The sequence below is a fragment of the Fragaria vesca genome, linkage group LG7 (genome assembly GCF_000184155.1).
Source record: "Fragaria vesca subsp. vesca linkage group LG7, FraVesHawaii_1.0, whole genome shotgun sequence".
Taxonomy (NCBI): Eukaryota; Viridiplantae; Streptophyta; class Magnoliopsida; order Rosales; family Rosaceae; genus Fragaria; species Fragaria vesca.
The window spans coordinates 16374785-16396687 of NC_020497.1; the positions used below are offsets into that span (position 1 = coordinate 16374785).

General features: G+C 38.3%; 3 protein-coding genes across 3 annotated transcripts; 1 reads left to right on the plus strand and 2 right to left on the minus strand.

Annotated features, from left to right (window-relative positions):
• Positions 1 to 1417: 1417 nt before the first annotated feature.
• Positions 1418 to 5205, minus strand: LOC101305883 (scarecrow-like protein 9-like). Its single transcript, XM_004307444.1, has 2 exons — positions 4876 to 5205; positions 1418 to 4576 (listed from the first exon to the last, which is right to left on the minus strand). The coding sequence occupies exon 2, from the start codon at positions 4429 to 4431 to the stop codon at positions 2194 to 2196; it is 2238 nt and encodes a 745-aa protein (XP_004307492.1). The 5' UTR covers positions 4432 to 4576; positions 4876 to 5205; the 3' UTR covers positions 1418 to 2193.
• A 1881-nt stretch (positions 5206 to 7086) lies between these two features.
• Positions 7087 to 12157, minus strand: LOC101306171 (telomere repeat-binding protein 4-like). The gene is made up of 10 exons (XM_004307445.1): positions 11929 to 12157; positions 10630 to 10777; positions 9704 to 10538; positions 9399 to 9590; positions 9228 to 9290; positions 9053 to 9132; positions 8574 to 8812; positions 8079 to 8396; positions 7916 to 7979; positions 7087 to 7584 (listed from the first exon to the last, which is right to left on the minus strand). Exons 2-10 carry the CDS (start codon positions 10708 to 10710, stop codon positions 7363 to 7365), a joined length of 2094 nt encoding a protein of 697 aa, XP_004307493.1. The 5' UTR covers positions 10711 to 10777; positions 11929 to 12157; the 3' UTR covers positions 7087 to 7362.
• Positions 12158 to 19132: 6975 nt separating this feature from the next.
• On the plus strand, positions 19133 to 20961 carry LOC101306464 (expansin-A4-like). Its single transcript, XM_004307446.1, has 3 exons — positions 19133 to 19304; positions 19472 to 19787; positions 20152 to 20961. The coding sequence occupies exons 1-3, from the start codon at positions 19163 to 19165 to the stop codon at positions 20459 to 20461; spliced, it is 768 nt and encodes a 255-aa protein (XP_004307494.1). The 5' UTR covers positions 19133 to 19162; the 3' UTR covers positions 20462 to 20961.
• Positions 20962 to 21903: the final 942 nt, after the last annotated feature.

Consider the following 21903-nt stretch of genomic DNA (forward strand, 5'->3'; position numbering starts at 1 on the left):
CTCACTATCAAATATCTCTCTGGTTGATTTATAAGGTCTTTGAAGCTTTGACGTTACATCTTTTGGTGATGTATTGAGATTAAACAAGATTTTGGTGATGTATGAAGATTTACCAAGACCACTCCTCTGATAGGAATATCCTACCGGCCGGCAATGGGAAACAAATGTGAATGAAGCATACTTCTTATTTGAAGCAAGATTATCTTTCTTTGATCTGTCATGATGATCAACATACAGCTTGTCAATTGTATGTGAGATTAGAGAGCCTCGGCTGCTTGACTCTGCTCCAACCTAGCACCCGAACTCAGTCCTAGTCAGTCTCACAGAGAGCGCTAACTATGTGCAACAATGTTGAAAGTGAACAATAATGTAAAAGATGACTATATGGAAAGATAACGAAAAAGAGAAACAAGACACAGTGTTGCCCTAACCAACTATACAAAGAAAGAAGATACGCACAAGTCGAAATCAGCAGAAGGGGCACAAGCAGCTAGTAGCCCTAGGTAACACCAAAGAAACGATTTCAAGGCGACTTTTCACATGAGAGCTCATTATCACAACCTCCATCCTCGGTCCATCCTCTGTGACTTTGCTAATGGCGTAATAGTCCGACTTAAGAACCAACAACTTCAAGTTATCATATAATCTACAAATTGGAACTTATACAGCTTCCCAAGTTCAGTTGCCATGACGAATGCATGCAGCTTGAAATCCTTGAATACAAGCGGTAGTGCGGTACAAGTAGCCTGGTGCGGTTCACATCTACAATAATTACATAGTTAGAGGCCTTGTCTATAACTTGGTTTACATAAGAAAATCAATAAACTACCAACTTTGTAAAGATTTATGGGTAATTTCCTATCTGAAACGTCAGCACAAAATAAAAACAAACCTTAGAGGTGAATATCATCTAGTATTAGAACTGGAAGTCCAGCAATCGCTTAAGCTATTCACATGGCCATGAAATCATGAATCATCATCTCCTGTATATATACAGGAGACTTGGCATAAAACTCAGACTCTCAGAGCATTAAAATTACCTGTATCTTGAAACAATCAAGCTGAATAAGTTAACACGGCTAAAATTGATGGGGTGTGGAGCATCTGAGGAAGCACATGAATGACTAATTGGTAAGATCCTCAAGTCTTTGACCTCTTTAGTACCCTCCTAAGTTTGGTGTGCTGACTTGACAGATCAAATGCTCTTTAAAACCATCTGATGCATCATGCTCGATCATGTCCACAGCAGTGAATGACTAATACGTGAAGAACTGTTTATGTGTGTATGTGTTTATTTATTTTGTCGAGAGATATCAAACATTAACAAATTATGTGTTTATTTGATAGAATTTTTTTAATTATGTTTAATTATCAAACATAAACAAATAACTCAATATAAACCATGCATTCGAACACTGGAGTAAAAGGTTGGTTTGATTAGAAGAAAGATTGTAAGCATATATAATAGTCGCATAAACCTTGAATTCCCATATCAAACACATTGAATTTAACAAAATGCTTAGGTCTTTTACAGATGAAAAGTGTGTATAAACTAGATCAAAGGTTGATTCGTCATCTTCAGTAAGGTCATAGCATGTGTGGAGTAAGGCTTTGAAGTACACTATGTTTTCTCCCATACTGTACACACCAAAATCATCGGGTCATTCAGGTCCCAGAGATAAACTTGTATAATCACAATCATGGTTGTAGCTAACGCAATCTGGCTTCTTCGATCCAGCTTCTTATGGTCAGTCTGGATTTCAGGTCTGGGAACCCAAGAGGACATGTACTGGTTGCAGAGGTCCTGTTCCATTGTTGTGTCACAGCCTCACAGGGTCTGGCCTTGGCCCAAGTCCATCAAAGAAAATAAATATATCATTTGGGATCCCTTTTCTACTGAACTGACAGGAAATACTAGTCGTAGTTCAAAGAGAAGTAATGCCTACCAAAATTCTGATTCCATTTTACCCGCGCAGCAAAATAGCATATCATTGGCAATATGATAACCCACATGCTTTATAGTTGAATACCTAAATGACAGTGATGTAATCTTGAATTTTGATCAAAATAGTTACCTTAGCTTCATATATTAAAAGTCCATGACATACTCATGTGGCTCAAGCTAGACAAGGCAGCAAGTCCTCCAACAAGCCATAAACATAAACGTGCTGCCCTCTGATGAACTAGGACAATCTAATAAGCAGCCCTCCAAGAAGAAAGTGCATACACAATGCGTCCTTTCCATCCCTGCAAGAGCCACCGGCTATCTTCATCAATTACGAAATCCTTGTGGTAGTATGTATGCAATCTGTCCTTTGCTATGTCCATGATCTCCTGGTTCAAAGGAAGTTGTGTAAAACCAGCCCTCCGATTCCTCACCTGCCACTGCTTGTATGTATCTGGTCTTTCAATCCTCTCTGAACCCTCACATGCGATGACATTCATTGCCTCCCGGCCAAATATCTCCCTCTCAATCAACATTCGCTCTGGAATATCACGGGGCACACACATGTCAAGCATGTCAAATATTGTAGAGAAGTGGAAGAGAGCCTCGCGAAATCTTGAAAGAAAGAAGGGTGCACTGTAGGCTCCATTTACAACTCCCAAAATGTAGACATCTGGATTCATCTTCCTTATCAGGTTCAGGACAATATCTCTTGGACTGTCTACCACCACAGTCTCATCAAGTAGGTTTCTAAGTCTGTAACAACTATTCACAACAAGCACATCATCACGATCGAGTTTAAGATCCTCAATTTGAATGGTGTCCCACTTTTGTGCTATGGCATTGAACTCAAATGGAACTTTAAAAGTTTTTGCATAGTTTGCCAAGCGCCGTCCTGTCTCCTCAACCCTTTCTGCTGGTCGGAAACCTGGATTTGGAAAATCAATCCCCGTAATTCGGAGCTTTGGAGGTCCACCGAGCCTAGATGAGAGGCGTTGAATGAGGCAAGGCCATTGAAAACCATACATAATACCGAAATCAATTATGTGGAGGCTTGTTGCTTTCTCGGATACATTCATTATTGTCTTGTTTGAAAAGAAATTTGATAGCTTCCTGAATGGACAAGCGGCAAGAAATAGATGGTAAGCCTTCAAGATATCTGCTGCAGATGTTGGCTTGGCTATGAGGGCTCTGTAAATCTGAGTACCAGATCCAGCCATTCGTGCCTCAAGACCATCAGCAAAATAGCAAGCCATTCTTTGCATCCCATCTCCCTCAGGAGAAGCATGCAGTCTGATCCGCTTAAGTAACTCATTGCCAGTTCTCTCATCACCAGCTGCAATAGCTTGTGCACATACTGTCAAGAGGGTTCTCAAATCCACCACATCCTTTTTACCTCCCTGCTTCTTCCCACGGGATTTGCCACCACTTGGCCCCTTTGACTGACCACTCTGTGGTATGTTCTTTTTTGTTCCATTCTGCAAAGCTTCTCGAAGAGCAGATTCACTTTGTCCACAGTTGAGCAAAACCATGTCAAACATTTCCGGACTCACAGCTGATTCAGTAGAGACTGATGATTGCTTGTTACTCCTCTCCCCTTCTAAAATTTCATCGTCATGATAAGGATGCTTCTTTCCCCTTGACCCAGCAGAAGGGTACTCACGGTTATTCTTCTTGTCTACCTTAGCTGTCATATCTGTAGCCTCTGTGTTCAACTCTTTAAGCAACGGTGTGTTGCTCTCCAAATCCACAATTAGGCTGTTACCATTTGGAAGAAACTTACTCGCTTCCTCAAACCCTTTCTGAAATTGCAAAATTGAATCAGTCTCATTAAAAAAGTCAGGAACCCTGAGAGTGCTCACAGGAGATTCCACAAACCCATCTACAAAATTACCGGTTCCATTAGATGAAGCATGGGATGACTGAGAAGTTGACTGAGAAGCAACATTCAGATACTTAAACTCAAGCAAATCACAATCCCTAATGCTACTACTAGTACTGGTAGAGGTAGTACTACAACAGCTGGAATGTAAAGAATGGCTTTCATCTGGGCTTCCATGGTTCTGATCAGCAGTAGGAGTCAAATCAGGAGGTAGATGATGCTTCTCTCCAATAAGCTCATAAAAAGATTGCTCTGCAGAATGAAGAGCTGCAGACTCCTGATACATGCAAGTTTTTTCTTCCATATCTTCTTCCATAAGCATCTGGCTAATGTACTTGAGAACCACATCACTGAAATCACAATCTTCGTTCGAATCCCCATCTGGGATCATGCTCAATGGCAGTGCAGAATTAGTAGGAATTTGAGTGGGAGGCACTTGGACTGTAGTAGCATACTTATGTCCGAGTACCTTATTTGAACCACTACCATTCCTGAATCCACTATCTAGTTTCTTATTCATTGAGTCCGAAAGAGCTTGATCCCTGAATTTCAACAACTCATTACTAGAACCATAAAATCCACTCAATGATTGATCCATGACCATTGAGATTACAACTACAACTCCCAACACCAAAACCCAATATCTTCTGACCGATATGCTTCAATATTATCTATTCCCCAAATTTCTCCAGATTAACACCTTTACACCATCAGCCTTCTTCAAGCATCAAAACCCAGAAAAATCAAACCTACAACACCATGTATCACACACAAAGATTCAACCTTTATACTCAGTAATCAAAAGGGTTCCATAAAGTTCATCTCTTTGTGAAATTAGAAGCAACATAACATATCAGGGAATAACCCTATGAATCAAAAGCCCACTATTCTCCACAAACAATACCACAATCCAATCAAAGATGCAACTTTTCTTATTTATTCATATAAAATACATAAACATACAAGAAAAACAAACCCCAAAGTTCAATTCTTTCCAACACATATGATTAGAAAATTCAAAGAGGTCAATAACAAGAATTTTGAGTACCTGGGTAGACCCTTGAGAAAAGAATAGAAACCCTTTCAGTAGTCCAGGTTTTCAGCACTCCATTGTGAACACAAGAAAGACTAGAAGACTTGAACGGTGAAGATGATGTGGATTTGGGGGTCTTATGGCTTTTAATCTTTTATGGTGGGGACGTGAATCACAGCCGTCAAATCTCGGCTGCTAGAAACAGTCTCGGGTGAGATTCTCTTACAGTGGTTTGTGCTTCTCTTTCAACCAACACTGACCACACTGATCGAGGAGGAGAGGAGAGGGTCTGAATCTGGCTTCAGTACTTTTCTCTGTTTTGTAATAATACGAGACAATATGTATCAAAAAATAATAACACTAGACAATACTACCATGTATTATGTCAACCATAATATATATATATATATATGTCGACAAAATCTAAGGTCCACCGTCCCATCAATGTCTGTGAAAATTTTACGGTTAATATCACAAAAACGCTACTCGAATTTTGTCCGAAATATTCAAGTTATGTGTCAATATTGAAATTGATCGGTGGAGTATCTAAAGTATTGAAATGAAATACACAAGATTAGTACGTATCTTTCTTCAGACAACTCGTACATATGTTTGACGAGTACATTGATGAAAGTTTTTCAGTTGTGAATTCAAGATCTTTGTAAGAGAATGGACAAAATATTGGTTCACGGAAAACTGACGAAAGTTGGCAAATATACGAGATTCTGATTTTAACTTTATTAACATGGTAATTATCTTTATATAATGGGAAATGCCAATAGAAATTCAATTCGGATCCATAATTAGTGACAAACAATGATGATAGATACTAAACTCTATCTAATCAATTGCTCATCCCACTAATTATGGTAGAATGAAATTTGTCTCCAAATAAGAAAATAATGAACAATTATTACCAAAATCCCAATTGGTCATAATCTCAATGTCGTTTTCAGCATAACAGCATCAATATATAGGATTGGACAAAAGCAAAGGGCCAAAATTAGGATTATAGAATATGGACCAACACATGAATGATAAGATTGTATAATTAGATGTGTTTTTGTCGCATAATTGCTTTCTGAGTGAGGCTTATCTAATACTTCCATAAACTTCCATGCCTAATTCGCAAGATTTAAGGTCTAATTTAACCTTAAAACCTTGATCACTCATTCTCAAAAGGTCATTGTCATCCATGGTCCATTAAGCATCTTGAAGAGTTCTAGAACTTCATGAAAAGGTTGCATTATCAAATATCACACATTCATACCTTTTTCCACATTATAATTTGCTGTCCTCCAAATTTCTTATTAAAAATAGAACACTAGTGTAGTAGTGTATTGGCCCTTTGGGTCACAGATGGCTAAATTAGATGGAAGTATTTTGGAAATCCAGCACATGAGAGAATTGATTACCAAAGGCTTCATGGTATTATTGAGCATTGAAACTCTGCCACCGAATCCGTATTTTTAAAGCCCCGTAGCTAACAGGTTATAGCTTACCGACATATTATAAAAGAAATAAACACACCATTGATCCGTTTTTATTAATCAATCAAATGAGGGTGGTAGTCATCTTAGGGTGGTTTATAGGTTCAGCCCCATTGACATTATTGTACACGATGCAAAGATAGTGACCGATTGACTACTTGTGACATATCATATCCGGAACTTAGCACTTCTGGTCATTGATATGATAGATACACGACCCCCACGGTCCAAAGTCTCATAAAAACCAAAACTCCTTCAGTAGTTCATAAAGCACGCTTTATCTTCAAGTGTTTCTGATAGTTCTAGTGTTCTACAGCAATGCCGGAAAACGCCACTGCAGAACACTTGTTTCATAGTCCCCCTTGGAAGGAAGTTGTATCATAATTCAGAATGACTTGCCGACTGTGAGTACTACGAGGAAATTATCTTCCGTTTCCGGGATGTTATTGAGAATCCATTTAGACATTAGCTTCCTTGTGATGCATACCAATACAAAATACGTATGTAAGGGGATAAACAGAAGTCGAGTAATACACTACATTACTCAACTGAATTCATTGTCAAGCCATTTATATATCAATGGCGGATGCTCTATTCGTATCAAAACAAAAAATGGTGGATGCTCTACACTCTCGTTCAACAGAAAGGTGCGTAACCAATAATACTGCAGCATTTTTTGACACAATATAAGCAAATTCATGATAGATAATAAGATCAGAAAGGATAAGCAAGATCTGAGCAACAAAGGAAAACAATTGAAGAACTTTATTTCCTGATGATGTTCATTCACAATTCTACAATATTTATGATGAAAAAATTGAATTCAAATGACTGTACTGTTAGACTGACTGAACTTATTTTGACGAGATCATTTACATATGCTAACATCTTCAGACAGAGATGTCAGCAAATAAATCATAGTATGGGTGTGAGAATAATACACAATTTTAGGAGGGTCATTTGTACAGTTGTCTTCTTTCTCTGTTTCTGTCAACTTTTGCTGTTTTCTACATCATACAATGGCTGAGTACCTTTCAGCTCCATGTCTATCAGTCGAGCAAGTGTCTGTGATCCTCGGGACACAAGCCTGGTGCTTGCCTTGTTGCTTAGCCTGGTGTTGGCACCAGTAAGAATGGGCAGCCAATACTCTGTCCAAAAGCTCTTGCGGAACAGGCTCTCCCCTTCTTTGCTGAGGAGAGATTTGTGCGGTATGAACCAAGGTCTTCCATTTGTCCTGCAGACAATGCAAAGACTATAATTTAACTTATGCTTTACCAGCAAAGTACTCAATCAACAACAATGTATAAACTCTGTCGCATACTAACTCATGAATCGTAAGTACTAATCATGTGTCTCAACAATATGTGAATAATGTAGGACATGAGTTACTCTATTCAAAGTTCCAAACACATGGTAAGTTCTTCATTTGGATCAAATTAAAATGTAGGTATATGGGGGAACAATAGCTTAGTACCACAGAAAGTTCTCTGAAGATAAGTATTCAAAACATGTGGTAAACTCTTAGTTACTATGATTTAAAATAATATGATATCAAAATATATTACCTTCAAGTCCACATAAGTTCGATGATCTGCATTCTCAAATGCACACAATTTAACATCACGCCACCTGCAGAATGAGAAATGTGGTTAGAGCCCTTCATATCCTACAACCCTTATATAATATAACCTTCATGTAATGCAGTTTAGATGGTAAAGAATATCGCACCTTCCGGTCCCAAGGTCCTCAACAGCCTGCACTAATGCTTCTACTTCTGACACAGAGAATGGCCTCCTGGTTCGACGCTGCACAAGCTCAGATCGCTTAGATCTCTGGTTTACAGGAACTGCAGCTAGTGGCTCCATGCTCACGTCAGGAAGAGCAACTATTGCCTGGCACTCTGGCATGGCTTTTATGATTAATGGCTCAATATGAGAGGAAACCAATTCATGATTTATTTCAGCAAGACTGCCTGAATTGGTCAGAGGAGGGGGATCAGATATTGCATCAGGAATCCCTGGATCCAGTAGAGGTGTGCTTGGAGACCTGAAACAACAGAGATTTAGCTACAAAAACTCAAAGTGCACACTTGAACAGAGTTAAAGCATAATTGAAATCTAGTCATATCCAATGTAACTAAAAGCATGAACATCATTTTCTGACCATATCAGCCGCGAAATCACTGAAATGGTAAAACAGCCTATAAAAAACTGTCAAAATTACCCAGCCAACAGTATTGATGCCCCACAAGACAACGGTGGAGGATCACCAGGACACAAAGATGAAGGAGCTTCCACAAGACTAGGCTCCAATGTAAAACCCAGTGAATCTAGATTGTCTTTACAAGAAATTCCACTCTGCAGTAGAGTTCTGTTGTCATCCCTAACCTTTTTACCTTGAACTAACACCCCAACATTTAGGCCACCATTAAGTATTGCATTTACTGCCTCCATAACTGTCCTCTGCAAATTGTCACAACGCAAACATATATTGAGTAATAGAAGTGACAAAAGTCGACATCAACCTAAAAAAATAAAACCTGTTACGAGACCAACAAAACTAGTGTGTTCCACGTCACTAAAGAAAGTATACTTCATTGAGGAAAAAAACAAAAGAACTCGACACCCGTACACTAAAAAAAGCCTGAGTTTGTGGCCACTGATAGTACAAAAAGAATTAAGAAAATAGTGACTCAGTTATACCTTCAAGGAACCGATAGTTTCAGTTTCTGGCACCTCAATTAAAAGCTCTGGTACCCTAAAGGATTTGATTCTGAGTTTCACTGTAGAAAAAGATATCCACCATGAAAACCTATTAAACACAATCCAACAAAAAGTGTATTTGCAAAACTACCCCCACCAGAAAAGCTTTAATTACCATGAGAATCCCTGGAGTGGAGAGAAGCTTTAGGGCCTATGACTGAAGAAGACACCCCATTTGCTGCAGAGAAGAACAACTCTTAAGCAATTTTGTTGGCACGATCCTTAAATTCGAAAAGTCTAAAGGAATAATGATGGTGAAAATAGGTCACTAAACCAATGAACATACCAGGAACACTTTTGTCTCCATTCATGCCCTTCTCAGGTGAATAAGAAACACTCTCACCACTGAATCCTCCATCAGAAGTCACTATCGAGCTTCGTTCAACCATTTTCCTCCTCTTACAAAAAGTGTCACGCTGAGATCGTTCGCGACTGTAAAAGATTTTCCTCTTGTGATAAGTAGGTTTTACTCCCCCATCTAGAGAAATCAAAAGCATCATACTATCAAAACATTATTTACATAAGCTTATAGATACACACATTTGGAAAAACATGAGGCTGAAATAGTAAAAGCAATAAGCAGCCACTTACCATATCTGAGGTTATCACATTCCCTCAGTTTTGGAGCCGCTTTCCAATACTTGGATGTCAGTAACTTTCTTATTCTTCGGTCTCCAATACGAGATGGAGGCCTAAAGACCTTTACCTTAGTGCTGAGTTTATTGCACCTAGAAAACTTTTCGTCATCATCTCTAATACCTAATTTAATATGATTCCTACGCCTGGAAAAAGAAGCATTAGGAATAAGATTCCTGTACAACGACAATTTGACATTATTGTCTCCATCGACAGTTGCAGGATACTCTGCATGCAATTCCATTGGATCCTTGGAACTGCATGTGTTAGCCCTATTACAACCTCCAGTCTCTAATCCCTCACTGCCTTTTGGAGTTCCTAAATTACCAAAAGAGGACTCTCCAATACCTGGGGAGCCTCTCCCTAATTTACTGGAATAATTGTGAAGTGTGGGCTTGCTACTGCGTATTACAGGCTTCGTCTGACCAGCAAGATTCTCTGAGCTGTGGGAACTAGTAATAATTGAAGCATGTTCCAAAGCCGTATCACTCTCTGCATGCAGAAATTCTTTTAGAGTACACTTCCGATCAATGCTTTTTGAGGTCAGCTCTAAAGAAACACTCTCTTCAGAGCAGCCTTGATATAGACATTCATCTTTCAGAAGTTTGTGTTCATCTTGTATTTCCTGCTTAACCTCTTTACCAAAGGCAGGCTGAGACTCTCCTTGGGAAGCATTACTAGAGGCGGATGAACTTTCACTCTCCTGCAATAGCTTGCCAGCTATAGAGGCCAGTAATTCAAACGCACAGATTTGTTCATCCTCAACTGGCTTCTTTTGTGGGCCCCTCCTCTGGAACCAGTAGCCAAGATTCGTGAAGTTAATACGTTGCAACATCAAAGAAGCAACTAACTAAGTGGAAAGAGTTTAATTGAGTGCTTACTCTAGCTGATCTGGGAGCTTTGGGTATGGTTGGGACCTGGAACCCATTAAATCCAAAATCTAGCCTCTTCTTCAACACCATATCTCAGGCATACATGGCAATATGAACTCATCAAACAGAGAGAAGCATCACCTCCACAGTCTCCTCACTGTCAATCACAAAATAAAAGGTAACACATGTCAGGCTCAATTTAACTGAAAAAATTGTGGACGGATACTGATTAGTGCATCCTATCTGATAGCATAACGGTCAATAAGAATCAATTCAAAACGAATCTGACGCTTGTCACACAATTATGAGAAAATCTTGAAAGCAAATAAAATGTGCTCTACGCTTATAGCACTACTTTTTCTGAACTACATATGTCAACAACTCAAATAAGAGCATACACTAAGAATTCAAACACTGCCTAATGTTCCAAAATGCAAAACAACCATGCGTAGCCACCAACCCTCTGTATGCATATACCTATTCTTTCCATGATTTCTTACAAATCCAACAGATCAGAGACATTGATAGATGAGTGATGCTACATTCCAGAATGACAGGATTTAGAACCCTCTATAGAATTGATCGCAAATTCAAAAATTTCAAAACAAAAGGCAGAGTAAGAAGAGATGAAACTTTTTCAACAATGGCAATTATTATATCAAGGTCCCAGATCGTAAAACTCCTGATCACAGCTCTTTGGAAATTAAAATCCAAGAAATAAGACAAAGACTTAGATCAGCCATAAATTCGAACCAAATTTGGAAGTCAAGGCCCCAATCACATCCAAACTAAGTTGCTTTACATCGCAAACATTAAAGAAATGTAAATTGCAACCAAGTTCCTAAACCCCCAAAACCCAGAGACCATATCCAATGCTGATCAAATTCAATACGTCATTCGAAGAATACCAAATCACATACAATTCACTCCCAATTCAGATCATTCATTCATTTCACAACATGGCCTTTTACGTATCGATGAATCCAAAGCAAACAACTTAAATCTCAAAAACCTCAGATCAACAAAATTAAAATACTCCATGCAAAAAACCAAAACCAAGAATTCTGATCATTCACAAAAGTCCCAATCACACCCAAATTCATCAAAACCAAAAGTCCACGATCAGATCCCGATCCCAATCACAATTCCAGAACTTGCATGCAGGAATCCAAAACCCAATTGCTCAAAAACTCCAAACCAACAACGAACCAAAACCCATCAATCATTGATCCAAACAATTCAAACCCAATTCGCATTACAATCCAGAAACAAAAACCCATAATTCACCACAGACTATAAACCACTCACCTCCACAAAGATCTTCACCTGGGCAAGTTCCAAACACCAATCCACCAATCAATCTATCTACAATTTTCACAATTTCTGGAAGAATGTGCAAATCGATCTGCGAGAATCACAACCCAGAACAACTTACTCTGTTTTTTTGTTTTGGTTTTGGTTTTTTACAAATTGATTTGATTTGAAGAAAGCTGAAAAAGAAAGAAAAACCCAGAGAGAATTGTTGTGTTGTATATACAAAAAAGAGAGAAAAACCATGCAAAACAGTGGCTTAAACCCCGTCTTATAAGTTTGTGGTTTTCTGACCACAAAACCGGGCCAGCCAGTAAAAGGGCATTATTGTCCGGAGAGAAAGTTTGAAGCTTCCTTTGCCCAAAACCTCTTCTTTCTCTGTTGGACCAGTTCTTCTCTTCTACTACTTCTCTCTGCCACCTAGACCTCCCTCTCCTTCTACGAAACCATTTTGGATTTTTCTTTTTTTGAGGATAAGGAAATATGAATTTGAGAAATTAGAATTGGAGGGGAAGAGGACAATAGAGTTGAGGCTAGACGATTGTGGTGGTTTGATTGGTGGATCGGAGTTGGGAGATGGGTTTTGATGGATATTGCATAAGCAAAGCACGACCTCCATTATGGGATTATTCGGATCCATTAGCTGATATTGGGATATTCGTTTTCCCTATAGGGGATTCTTATTATTCTCCTTTCTTGAATCCATATTCATGAAATCATGGCAAATATTAAACGGTTCATTTAGAGGTTGGGATTTAGTTGAGTAGTTATTCGACTATTGAGTTATAGTCTTCCATTTTGAAAGCTCAATAGTTAAACAAATAGATGATCCGTGTTAGATATATAATTATCGGTGTTTTAGTACCGTTCTACAAATTGTTGATAGGGTTTTGGGTTTACATTCATTTCAAGACCTTTTCAATTGAAACTCGTTCAATTGAGCCCCAAGTTAGCTACCTAGTATAGATATTCTTTAGCCTTATTTCTATACTCATTCATTTCGAAAATCAATTTATGTAAAAAACAAAGAAGCAGTAAAAGTTAACGAGTTAAAGCTGGTTATGACATGTAACATGTTTCATATCAATACTGATAGATATCTTAAATTAATTTTATAAAGTTTGACTGTATTGGCTTTTACAATTTTGATTATATTCATAATTGACTAGATCACATAAGCAAGAAGATGTATCAAAACTTTTATTTGAATACGGAAGTGAATGTTTCATCAGTTTAGGAGTAAAACTCAACCATTAACTTAGCTCGACTATATACATATGACTCGTAAAGGATCGGACTTGGTCTTCGATTCATGTTTTCAAATTTCATCAACTCTTGCAATCATATAATTAACTTGCATGATTTAATCATACACAATATGCTTGTATAATTACATTGACATTATCATATAGGCTGTTCGACTGCGTCATGGTTTCTGGGAAAGGGAGGAAAAGGATCTATGTTGAAGCACTCGTGATTGATCGAAGCAGAATTATTGAAATCGAAGTGACACAACATTAGGATATTCAAAGAGAAAGGAAGCATATGATCAGAAAGAAACTGAGCATAAGCTTAGAATATCATACGGAATCACTCCAATAATGGTGTGGTTTTCTAATCCAACTAATAAAAGTGCATAACCAAATTACGAAAATGCACGTTGAGGTGTTGTTAGAATCATTGAAGATCCATTTGATTCGTATAATTAGTCGTTAAACAAAGCGTATAAAAACAGATCCAACCTATCATGGGGTCTCCATTGCGACACACTAATCTTGCTTTCCCTACATCTTTCTTAAACAATATCCCATCTCAATGGTTTATGATGATCTTATCTACTACGTGTTAAAGGATTTGAGTTTTATACTCAGTGACATTGTGTTAGAGTTAAATAAGGTACTCAAAAGTGAAAAAATATGGTCTAAACTTTCATATAATACGAAACAAATTTACCACATATTCAAGCATAAGCGAGTTCAGTATAATGTTATATGTTCAAAATAATAAAATAACATTTAATGATAACTATACAAATACATATTCACATGCGTGTTTTAAACTATTAGTTGAATCGAAATATTATTTCTTTCAATATACAAGCTATTTGATTGCTTACTTAAAGTATTTATGGGTTCTTAATCTCATTCAAACTTGATAGTTAAACCATAAGCTAAGTTGTGTTTTTTCATTGTTTGTTAGTTATCAATCCTTATTGTAGGAAAATCTTGTGTAATTTTTAAAGGATTTGGGACGTCCTTAGTGCGGCTTCACTAAATTGAATCAAACAAACAAAACTCCCGCACACTTCATCAAGCAAACTTTGATTTCTTACTTCATTACAAGTTTTCACTACAAGTGTTCAAGGTTAAAATTGCATTTTACACTCTTCGGGTGAATGGTGATGTGTGTGGTGGCAAAGAATGGCCTCGAATATACCGAAACGGGTGGCCAAATCCGTTTAAGCGGTTATCCCCCTGTCGAAAACTCTCTCTGCATTATCGTCGCTGCTTTATCTACTCTCTGTGTCTTACACGCTTCCCCCTACCAAGTGTCAGGTACCCGGTCACCCGCTTCCATTTTGGGCACGTGTCAGTTGTTAGCTATGAGGTTTGGTGACTGGCTGACTGGCTGCGACTGGATTGGGTTTTGTTCAGCTACGACTGTCTGGGCTTCAGCTCCCACCTACTTCATTCTTGGGCTTTCACCTACTTCTTCAATGTGTGACGCAAGCAAGTTGGTGTTCATCAATCGTAATTGTACTTGATTATTTTAGTTAAAAAAACAAAATTGTACTTAATGATCTCTAGTGACTTGTTGAAACTTGAAAGGAACCCTTTCGTTCCCTTGAGATGATAGTCATGTTAGTTTCGTATACACCGGTTAAACTGTATATTTTAGTTTACTTTGTATCATAACAAAACAAACAAGAAAAAATAATTGAGATGATAACATATGATTCGAAATGAAGTCAATAGAATGAGAGTGTACACAATTTGGCCAGACAATGAAAGTTAGAAAACTATTACGTGAATGCAACACTTGCCGGAGCCATTTAGGGATGTTTATGCTTTACACTTTACAATTAGGTGACATGTGAAGAACTTGAAAGAAAGGAATATTATTTGTGAAATTACAAAAAACCATGTAATCAAAAATTGAATGTGCATATGGCAAATAATTAAGAATATAGAAGCATGTGATTGCTTGTGATCGAACAGAAGAGCATTGTGTGTACTGTCTATTGTTACCACCGCCAACCTGCTAACTGCCGAGCTGTCCCATGCAATGCCCATGATAGTTCTGTATTATCTTAATCCTCCATTCTTCTAGGAGAGGGAAACAAATGTAAAGCTAAAGATTAAGGAGGTATTATGATAAATTTAACACTAATTTGACACTATTTATCTTAATTTTCCTTTTCTCTCTTTTAATTTGATTTGTTATAAAATTAGGTAATGTCATGTCACATCACTTGCCAGCTCAATTAGTTATTTGTTGACATCATATTTAGAATTGATCTAGATCATTCATTGTTTTAAAATCTAATGGTTAATAAATAGTGTCAAATTTGATGTGCCTTGAACCGGACCCATTTATGAAATTCAAATCTTATTTGATTATGTATAACAAGGTGGGTTATACAAGCCCAATATTTGATTATGTATTTGTAAATACTCTTGAATTCTTGATCATTACGTAGCTACATATCATCCATCTCATCGCAATTCATCTAAAACATAAACGTTTGGTGCAGAACTGCAGATCGATCTTCTTGGTGCGTGGCTACTTGTTTGAGTCTGCATCTAATTTCTACCTCTTCTATACTTAAGCCTGTGCGCAGCAATGACAGCATCAGATCAATGAAACTATGGAAGGGCAATCATCTGGAAAGTCCTCTCCCACGTACACTAGATTCAAAGAACTCATATTCAAAACAAGAGGGATTCATTCGTCGGCTGCAAAGAGCCCAAAAGCGTTGAGTCGTCTTAATTCGAAGCCCACTTGACCCTCCAGGCCGTGTTTGTATTTTCATGAGGCCCACTGCATTATCCAATCATGTTTTACATGTATGAGTTTAGTACTTAAGATTTTAGAATTCAATTTAGCACATCAATGAGGCAAGACCAGGACAACACTACTGCATGGCGTGCTGTCCAGGATGACAGTGGCTCTTCTTCTATGAAAACATACCTGTATAAACCCCATATTCCCTTTAGGATGCTGGTTTAGTGGTAGAAATAGTTGTAGAAGTTGTAGGCATTGCTCGCTGCAGTATGCGTACGTGGTGTCTTCCTTTTAGTAGATCACAGCTTCGCCATTGGCCGTTTGTAGCTAGAGAACGTCCGGCTGATAATAAGAAAACGAAACGTCGCAGAAACCCTCTGTCGGCACCAAGCACGCCTTCACAGTGGAACTTGGCGGCAGAACAATGCTATACGTGATCTTAACTTTGGTTTAATTTGGGTGTGCGACTCTCCCCGCGCTTGTAATATACAGTGAACTGATCAGGAGAAACCTTGACATCGCCGGCTAATCAAGTAATCAGTTCTCGGGATGCTACAGATGACGTAGGCACTGGTGCCGTAAAATTGATCCTCACTCTTAAAGCAAAAACAGTTCATGTTGGTTATCAATCATCATTCTGGGTTTTGGGCTCGAGTTGTGTAAATGTGGTCTACAATCTGGGCAGAACAAATCCCTATTGATTTCTTTCGTCTCTGAATGGAACTCTACGGTTGATCTACATAGTTGCGCAGTGCAAATAGTATTCAGATGCACGTACTCAAGTAAACCCAAAAAAAAAAAAAAAAATAACTGGATCTATCATTTCTCCTAAGCTTATTGGTAACAAGTATATATGCGACGACACTGATATATACTTGCTTGAAGCGAAGGATTAATTGATCGGCTCTCCAATATACATATAGTATTGAGCAATATTAATTAATGTTGAAGGAATTATTACATGCATGTCTATATACTTCCTTTACATTACAGCAATCTTTCAACCAAACAATGCATAATGAAGCAAGTAATAATAAGCTCTCTGTAAATTTTGCAACCCCCACCACATCATGTTCATGATGCTCATCTAGCTAGTAGCTTGCCTCTGATCAAAGCTCAAGTCAGATAATTAAGTAAGAACATAAACGAATTATTGCGTCACATATGTACATGATACATGTCACCTCTACATCAGCCTTGTTTAAAAGTCAAAATTCAAAGGTCTCTCCCTTGACTTGACTGATGGAGAAAACTCAGAAAAGCTAACACGAGCGGATCAAGAGCTAGGCATAGCTAGCAAGAACATATTGCTGCTTGTTAGTCTTGTAGAAAGAAGATGAATAATTGGGGTTGTGTTTAATTTGGGGTGGCAATTTCACATGTCGGTAGTAAGATGCATCGATGCTAATCTAATACGTTATGGAAGTCGAATGTGAATTCAAAGGGCGATGAGGTTTGGTGTGGTGTTGTTGAACAACATTGGCTCCAATAATATGGGATAACTCGATGACGTGGTGAATCTCATAGATTTTGTTGATAAGTGAATTAATGAAACCCTCGTCAACCCTCGATGCAAAGGCATAAAGCCTACCTTCCTAACCGTTCTTGACTCTCTTTTTATCTTCGATTCACCCCTTTCTTTACTAGAACCCTCTTGCACTGCTCATGAAAGACATAATGTTAATATCATCATTCTTGTTTTCCTATTGCGATCAGGTAAAAGAACCATTCTATTGGGTAAAGTGGTAAACATTGAAGCATTCATATTTCGCTTATTCCGGTTAATTAACTTTATCAGTAACCTCATAGTAACATGACAAATTGACAAGAATAATGTATTTTGTAACCAATTATATATCACAACTACGTACGTTGTATTTGGGAGAGAGAAAAAAACAATGTCAATTACATAATTAAAACTTATTTTCGCATCTACCATTCGCATTCAAATGAAACCGATAAGTGTATAAGAAAATCAGTGTCATACTCATACACACACTACCTTATCTATTTTGCATCGATCATTGGTGTGCTGTTTGTAACTTCAATGTAATTTGGTCTCGTATAGAAAACATTTCAGATTTGTAAATAGGAATTGGGATGAACAATCAGTGATCAAATATATCAGCTAGCTAAGAACTGAATCGGGTTTTCTCATATTTGGTTTTGGATCGGGTTTGGGTGACAGAGATAGCAAGCGATTATATTGACCCGACAAGAATTCTAAGCCAGAGTCGACGCGCGTATCCCAAGCTATCCATTCATACCCGTCCGTACGACATTTACATGCACGGCGACGGCGTAACACGAGGACCGTAGAATGCGCTGGTCCTATTCATAACGAGAACCCCAATCTTCTTCCGTTCAAAGTTTCACATTTTTGGCATTTTGGTGATTTTGGTAACGGGTCAATTGGTATCCAAGTTAATTTCAAGTCTCAATCAAATATATATCACTATGAGGCATTGATATATCACTATGAGGCATTGCCTTGTTCGTGCATTTCTTATTTATGAATGCTTCATTTTGGGATCTATAATTTTATATCATACAACGAGCATATAAGAATCAGAGTATATTTAATACATGGCGTATATTTACACATATATATGTGAATAATCAAGATTAAATAACAAATATAGAAACATAGGTGGTTAAACATATAGATGGTTATAAACGATTAAGATTGCACCGTGTATTTACACGTTGTACATACAAGTGATAAATTACTAATTTCGCTAATTTTGTTCTTCAATTATATATCTAAGCCACCCTTGATTAACTTTCATCAACCTCAATTTTATCTATCAAATACTTTCCGTTAGTTTTTCTTGGGTCAAAAACAAAACCAACAGAAGTCCCTCAGCAATTTCATTCGTACCATTTTGGCATTTTGTACTCATAAGCAAGTCCACCATAGACTGTCCTGAAAGTCAACGAAAAAAATGGAAAATAGAGAAACAAAACCCATTTCTGCAGGCTTAAATGGCACAGCTTACAGATGAAGCAAAACCGGTTTCTTTCACATGATCACATCATCCCAAAGGTAGAAGAAACTAAGAAGCTATCTACAATGGCATTACCGCCAAAAAAGAGGCCATTAATTATGGCTGATTATTGACATTTGCTTCTTCCGTTTCTCTATCCCCTTATCAGCTTCCTCCTTAAATACCAATCCATCCTCTGCTTTCTCCTCACACTCAATCCTTTGTTTCTTTAGTCTTTAATGGCTTCCATGACTGTGCTCTGCATTGTTTCCCTCATTGCATTCTCCACAGCTTTCGTTGTCGACGCAACTTCTCATGTCGGGCCATGGAAGAGCGCCCATGCTACTTTCTATGGTGGTGGTGACGCCACCGGAACTATGGGTACGTCTTATTGCAGAAAACTTTAACTATCGGCATTGGTATATCAAGACTAGGTGCTCTTTATAAGTAGGTTTCTATTTGCCAATTTCTTAAACCTCAAGTTTCAACTTGTGAGTGTTACAGAGGAGATAGAAGAACAGTACTAATTTAGTGGCTCTGTTTTACAGGAGGGGCATGTGGGTACGGAAATCTTTACAGCGATGGCTATGGCATCAACACGGCGGCGCTGAGCACTGCTCTCTTCAACAATGGTTTAAGCTGTGGAGCTTGTTTTGAACTAAAGTGCGTAAACACCAAATGGTGCCACTCTGGTCGTCCCTCAATCTTTGTTACCGCCACCAATTTTTGCCCCCCAAATTGGGCTCAAGCGAACGACAATGGCGGCTGGTGCAACCCTCCTCGCGCTCACTTTGATCTCTCCCAGCCTATCTTCCTCAAGATCGCCGAGTACAGTGCCGGCATTGTCCCTGTTGCATATCGCCGGTGAGACTCACTCTGTTTTCTATTCTCTTTTGGGTTTATTCTCAAAAATATACTACAGTTCTGTAAATGTTACTTAATAGAGGTGAATTTCGTTGTTGGCTAAATTAGTGTCTATATTTTGTGAAGTCTCAAATCATGTTCCATCAAAATGTTACATAAAAATCACTCTTCTTCCCTCCAAAATGATACCTTAAATAAAAAGAAATTGTGCATCAGCTGCTCAACTTTGTTGGAAATAATACCGGAATAGAAACCAATATGTACATTTGGAAGTACCAATTTTCTTACTGATTCACTAATCACTATATTACTAAAATCATTTTGGAGTTTTTCCTTCTTTGTTTGAACGCCTTTCTTCATGTAGGGTGCCATGCCGGAAGAGAGGAGGAATGAGGTTCAAGATCAGTGGAAACCCCTACTTCAACTTGGTTCTGATCACCAACGTCGCCGGTGCAGGAGACATTGTGAAGGTGAGCGTCAAAGGTTCCAAAACTGGATGGATGCCAATGAGTCGTAACTGGGGGCAGAACTGGCAGATAGACACCGTCTTGGTCGGACAGTCGCTCTCCTTCAGTGTCAAAACCAGTGACGGTCGCACCACTACTTCTTGGAACGTCACTCCTTCCAAATGGCAGTTTGGTCAATCTTACACTGGAAACAATTTCAGTGTCTGATCATAGTTTGGTAAAAAAACTTCCAGAATCAGAGTATGATTATAATTATACTCGTAGTAACTATTTTAGTTTATTGAAAAAAGAAAGGTATACTATTGAGAGGTAATAGCCCTCAACAGATAAAGATTATACGTTGTGTCATGAATCCTTGACAGTGAAATCAAGTTCTGGTATCTTTAGCAGTGTATATTTTTCACTCCATTCATACATCAAGTAGAACAATATCCCATTTTCTTTACTTCCCATTTCTCAGCCTCAAACTTAAAAGTTAGCAGCCTTTACTCATCTCTCAGTCTCAAACTTCATAGCAGGGTTCAGGGTTTAAGGCCAATATCTCAAAAAAGGGTTCAAGATTTTCAAGGCCAGATTTTCAACCAACCGAACATTGTGCTCCGCTTCCAATTGCACATACAATGGAAAATGCATAAATGAATCCAAAACCAGGATCACAAAACAAAAGAAAATCAATGAAATTGAAGAAATGTGAGATGGAACCAGTAGACGAAACGGGACGAAGAAACCCGCCGTCTGTGGATGCCCATCACTACGGTTGTCTGGCCGCTGCCCAACCCACACCGAATCAACGGCGTGAATCAGGCGTTCAATGTAAGCACTATTAGTCCAAACGAGAAAGCAAATCGAAACTCGCTTCTTCTACAAACCCAACAAGTGCAAATAAACCAAAATCTAACAAACAAAAAGGGGCTCATATCAAGTGTATAGAATAGAAAGACCTCTCATTGTGGGAGCAAAAAAACCCGAATTCGAATTGGAAGAGACAAGACCGCAAAGGATTTCCCGGGCGCCAAGAGCCAGCCTTTCTGTGAAGAAAGGGGCGGCGAAAGTCCTGGGCTTCTTTGCGGTCTTTCTTTTTCCAGTCGAATTAGGGTTTTCCAAAATCTTTGAGAAGACCCACTCAAGCCTCTCTCTTTATAATCACAGCCCTGAAGGAGAATGCTCTAGGTAGGCGGAGGAAGAAGAGAGATGGGAGATGATGATGAATTTGGGTACAGAGGCGCCATTATATATAGCCTAGGGTTACACTGAAACCTCTTAAACGCCGTCGTTTCATCTAAAAAAAGAGACGAAATTTGGGGCCTGATACTGGACGACGTCGTTTTGTGGCTTCCTTCGTGTTTCCTACTTTGCTATGGAAGATTCAAGGGAAAATAATAATAATAATCCACAATCATCATGTTACCCTTTACCCTCGTTCTTTTCATTCATGGTCAAACAAAATACATGTTACTAAAGATATATCACTAAAACATGAATAAATGAGTGTGAATCGTAAAATAAAAAGTGTAAAATGAAGCAATTGAAATAGTTTGACAGAATTCTCAAAATATTCTCCTCGGTATGTTAATGAATTAATAGTTCTAAAGATCAGAAAGACTGGCTTACAATTGGTATACTCGGGAATACTAGGTACTCTGAGACTT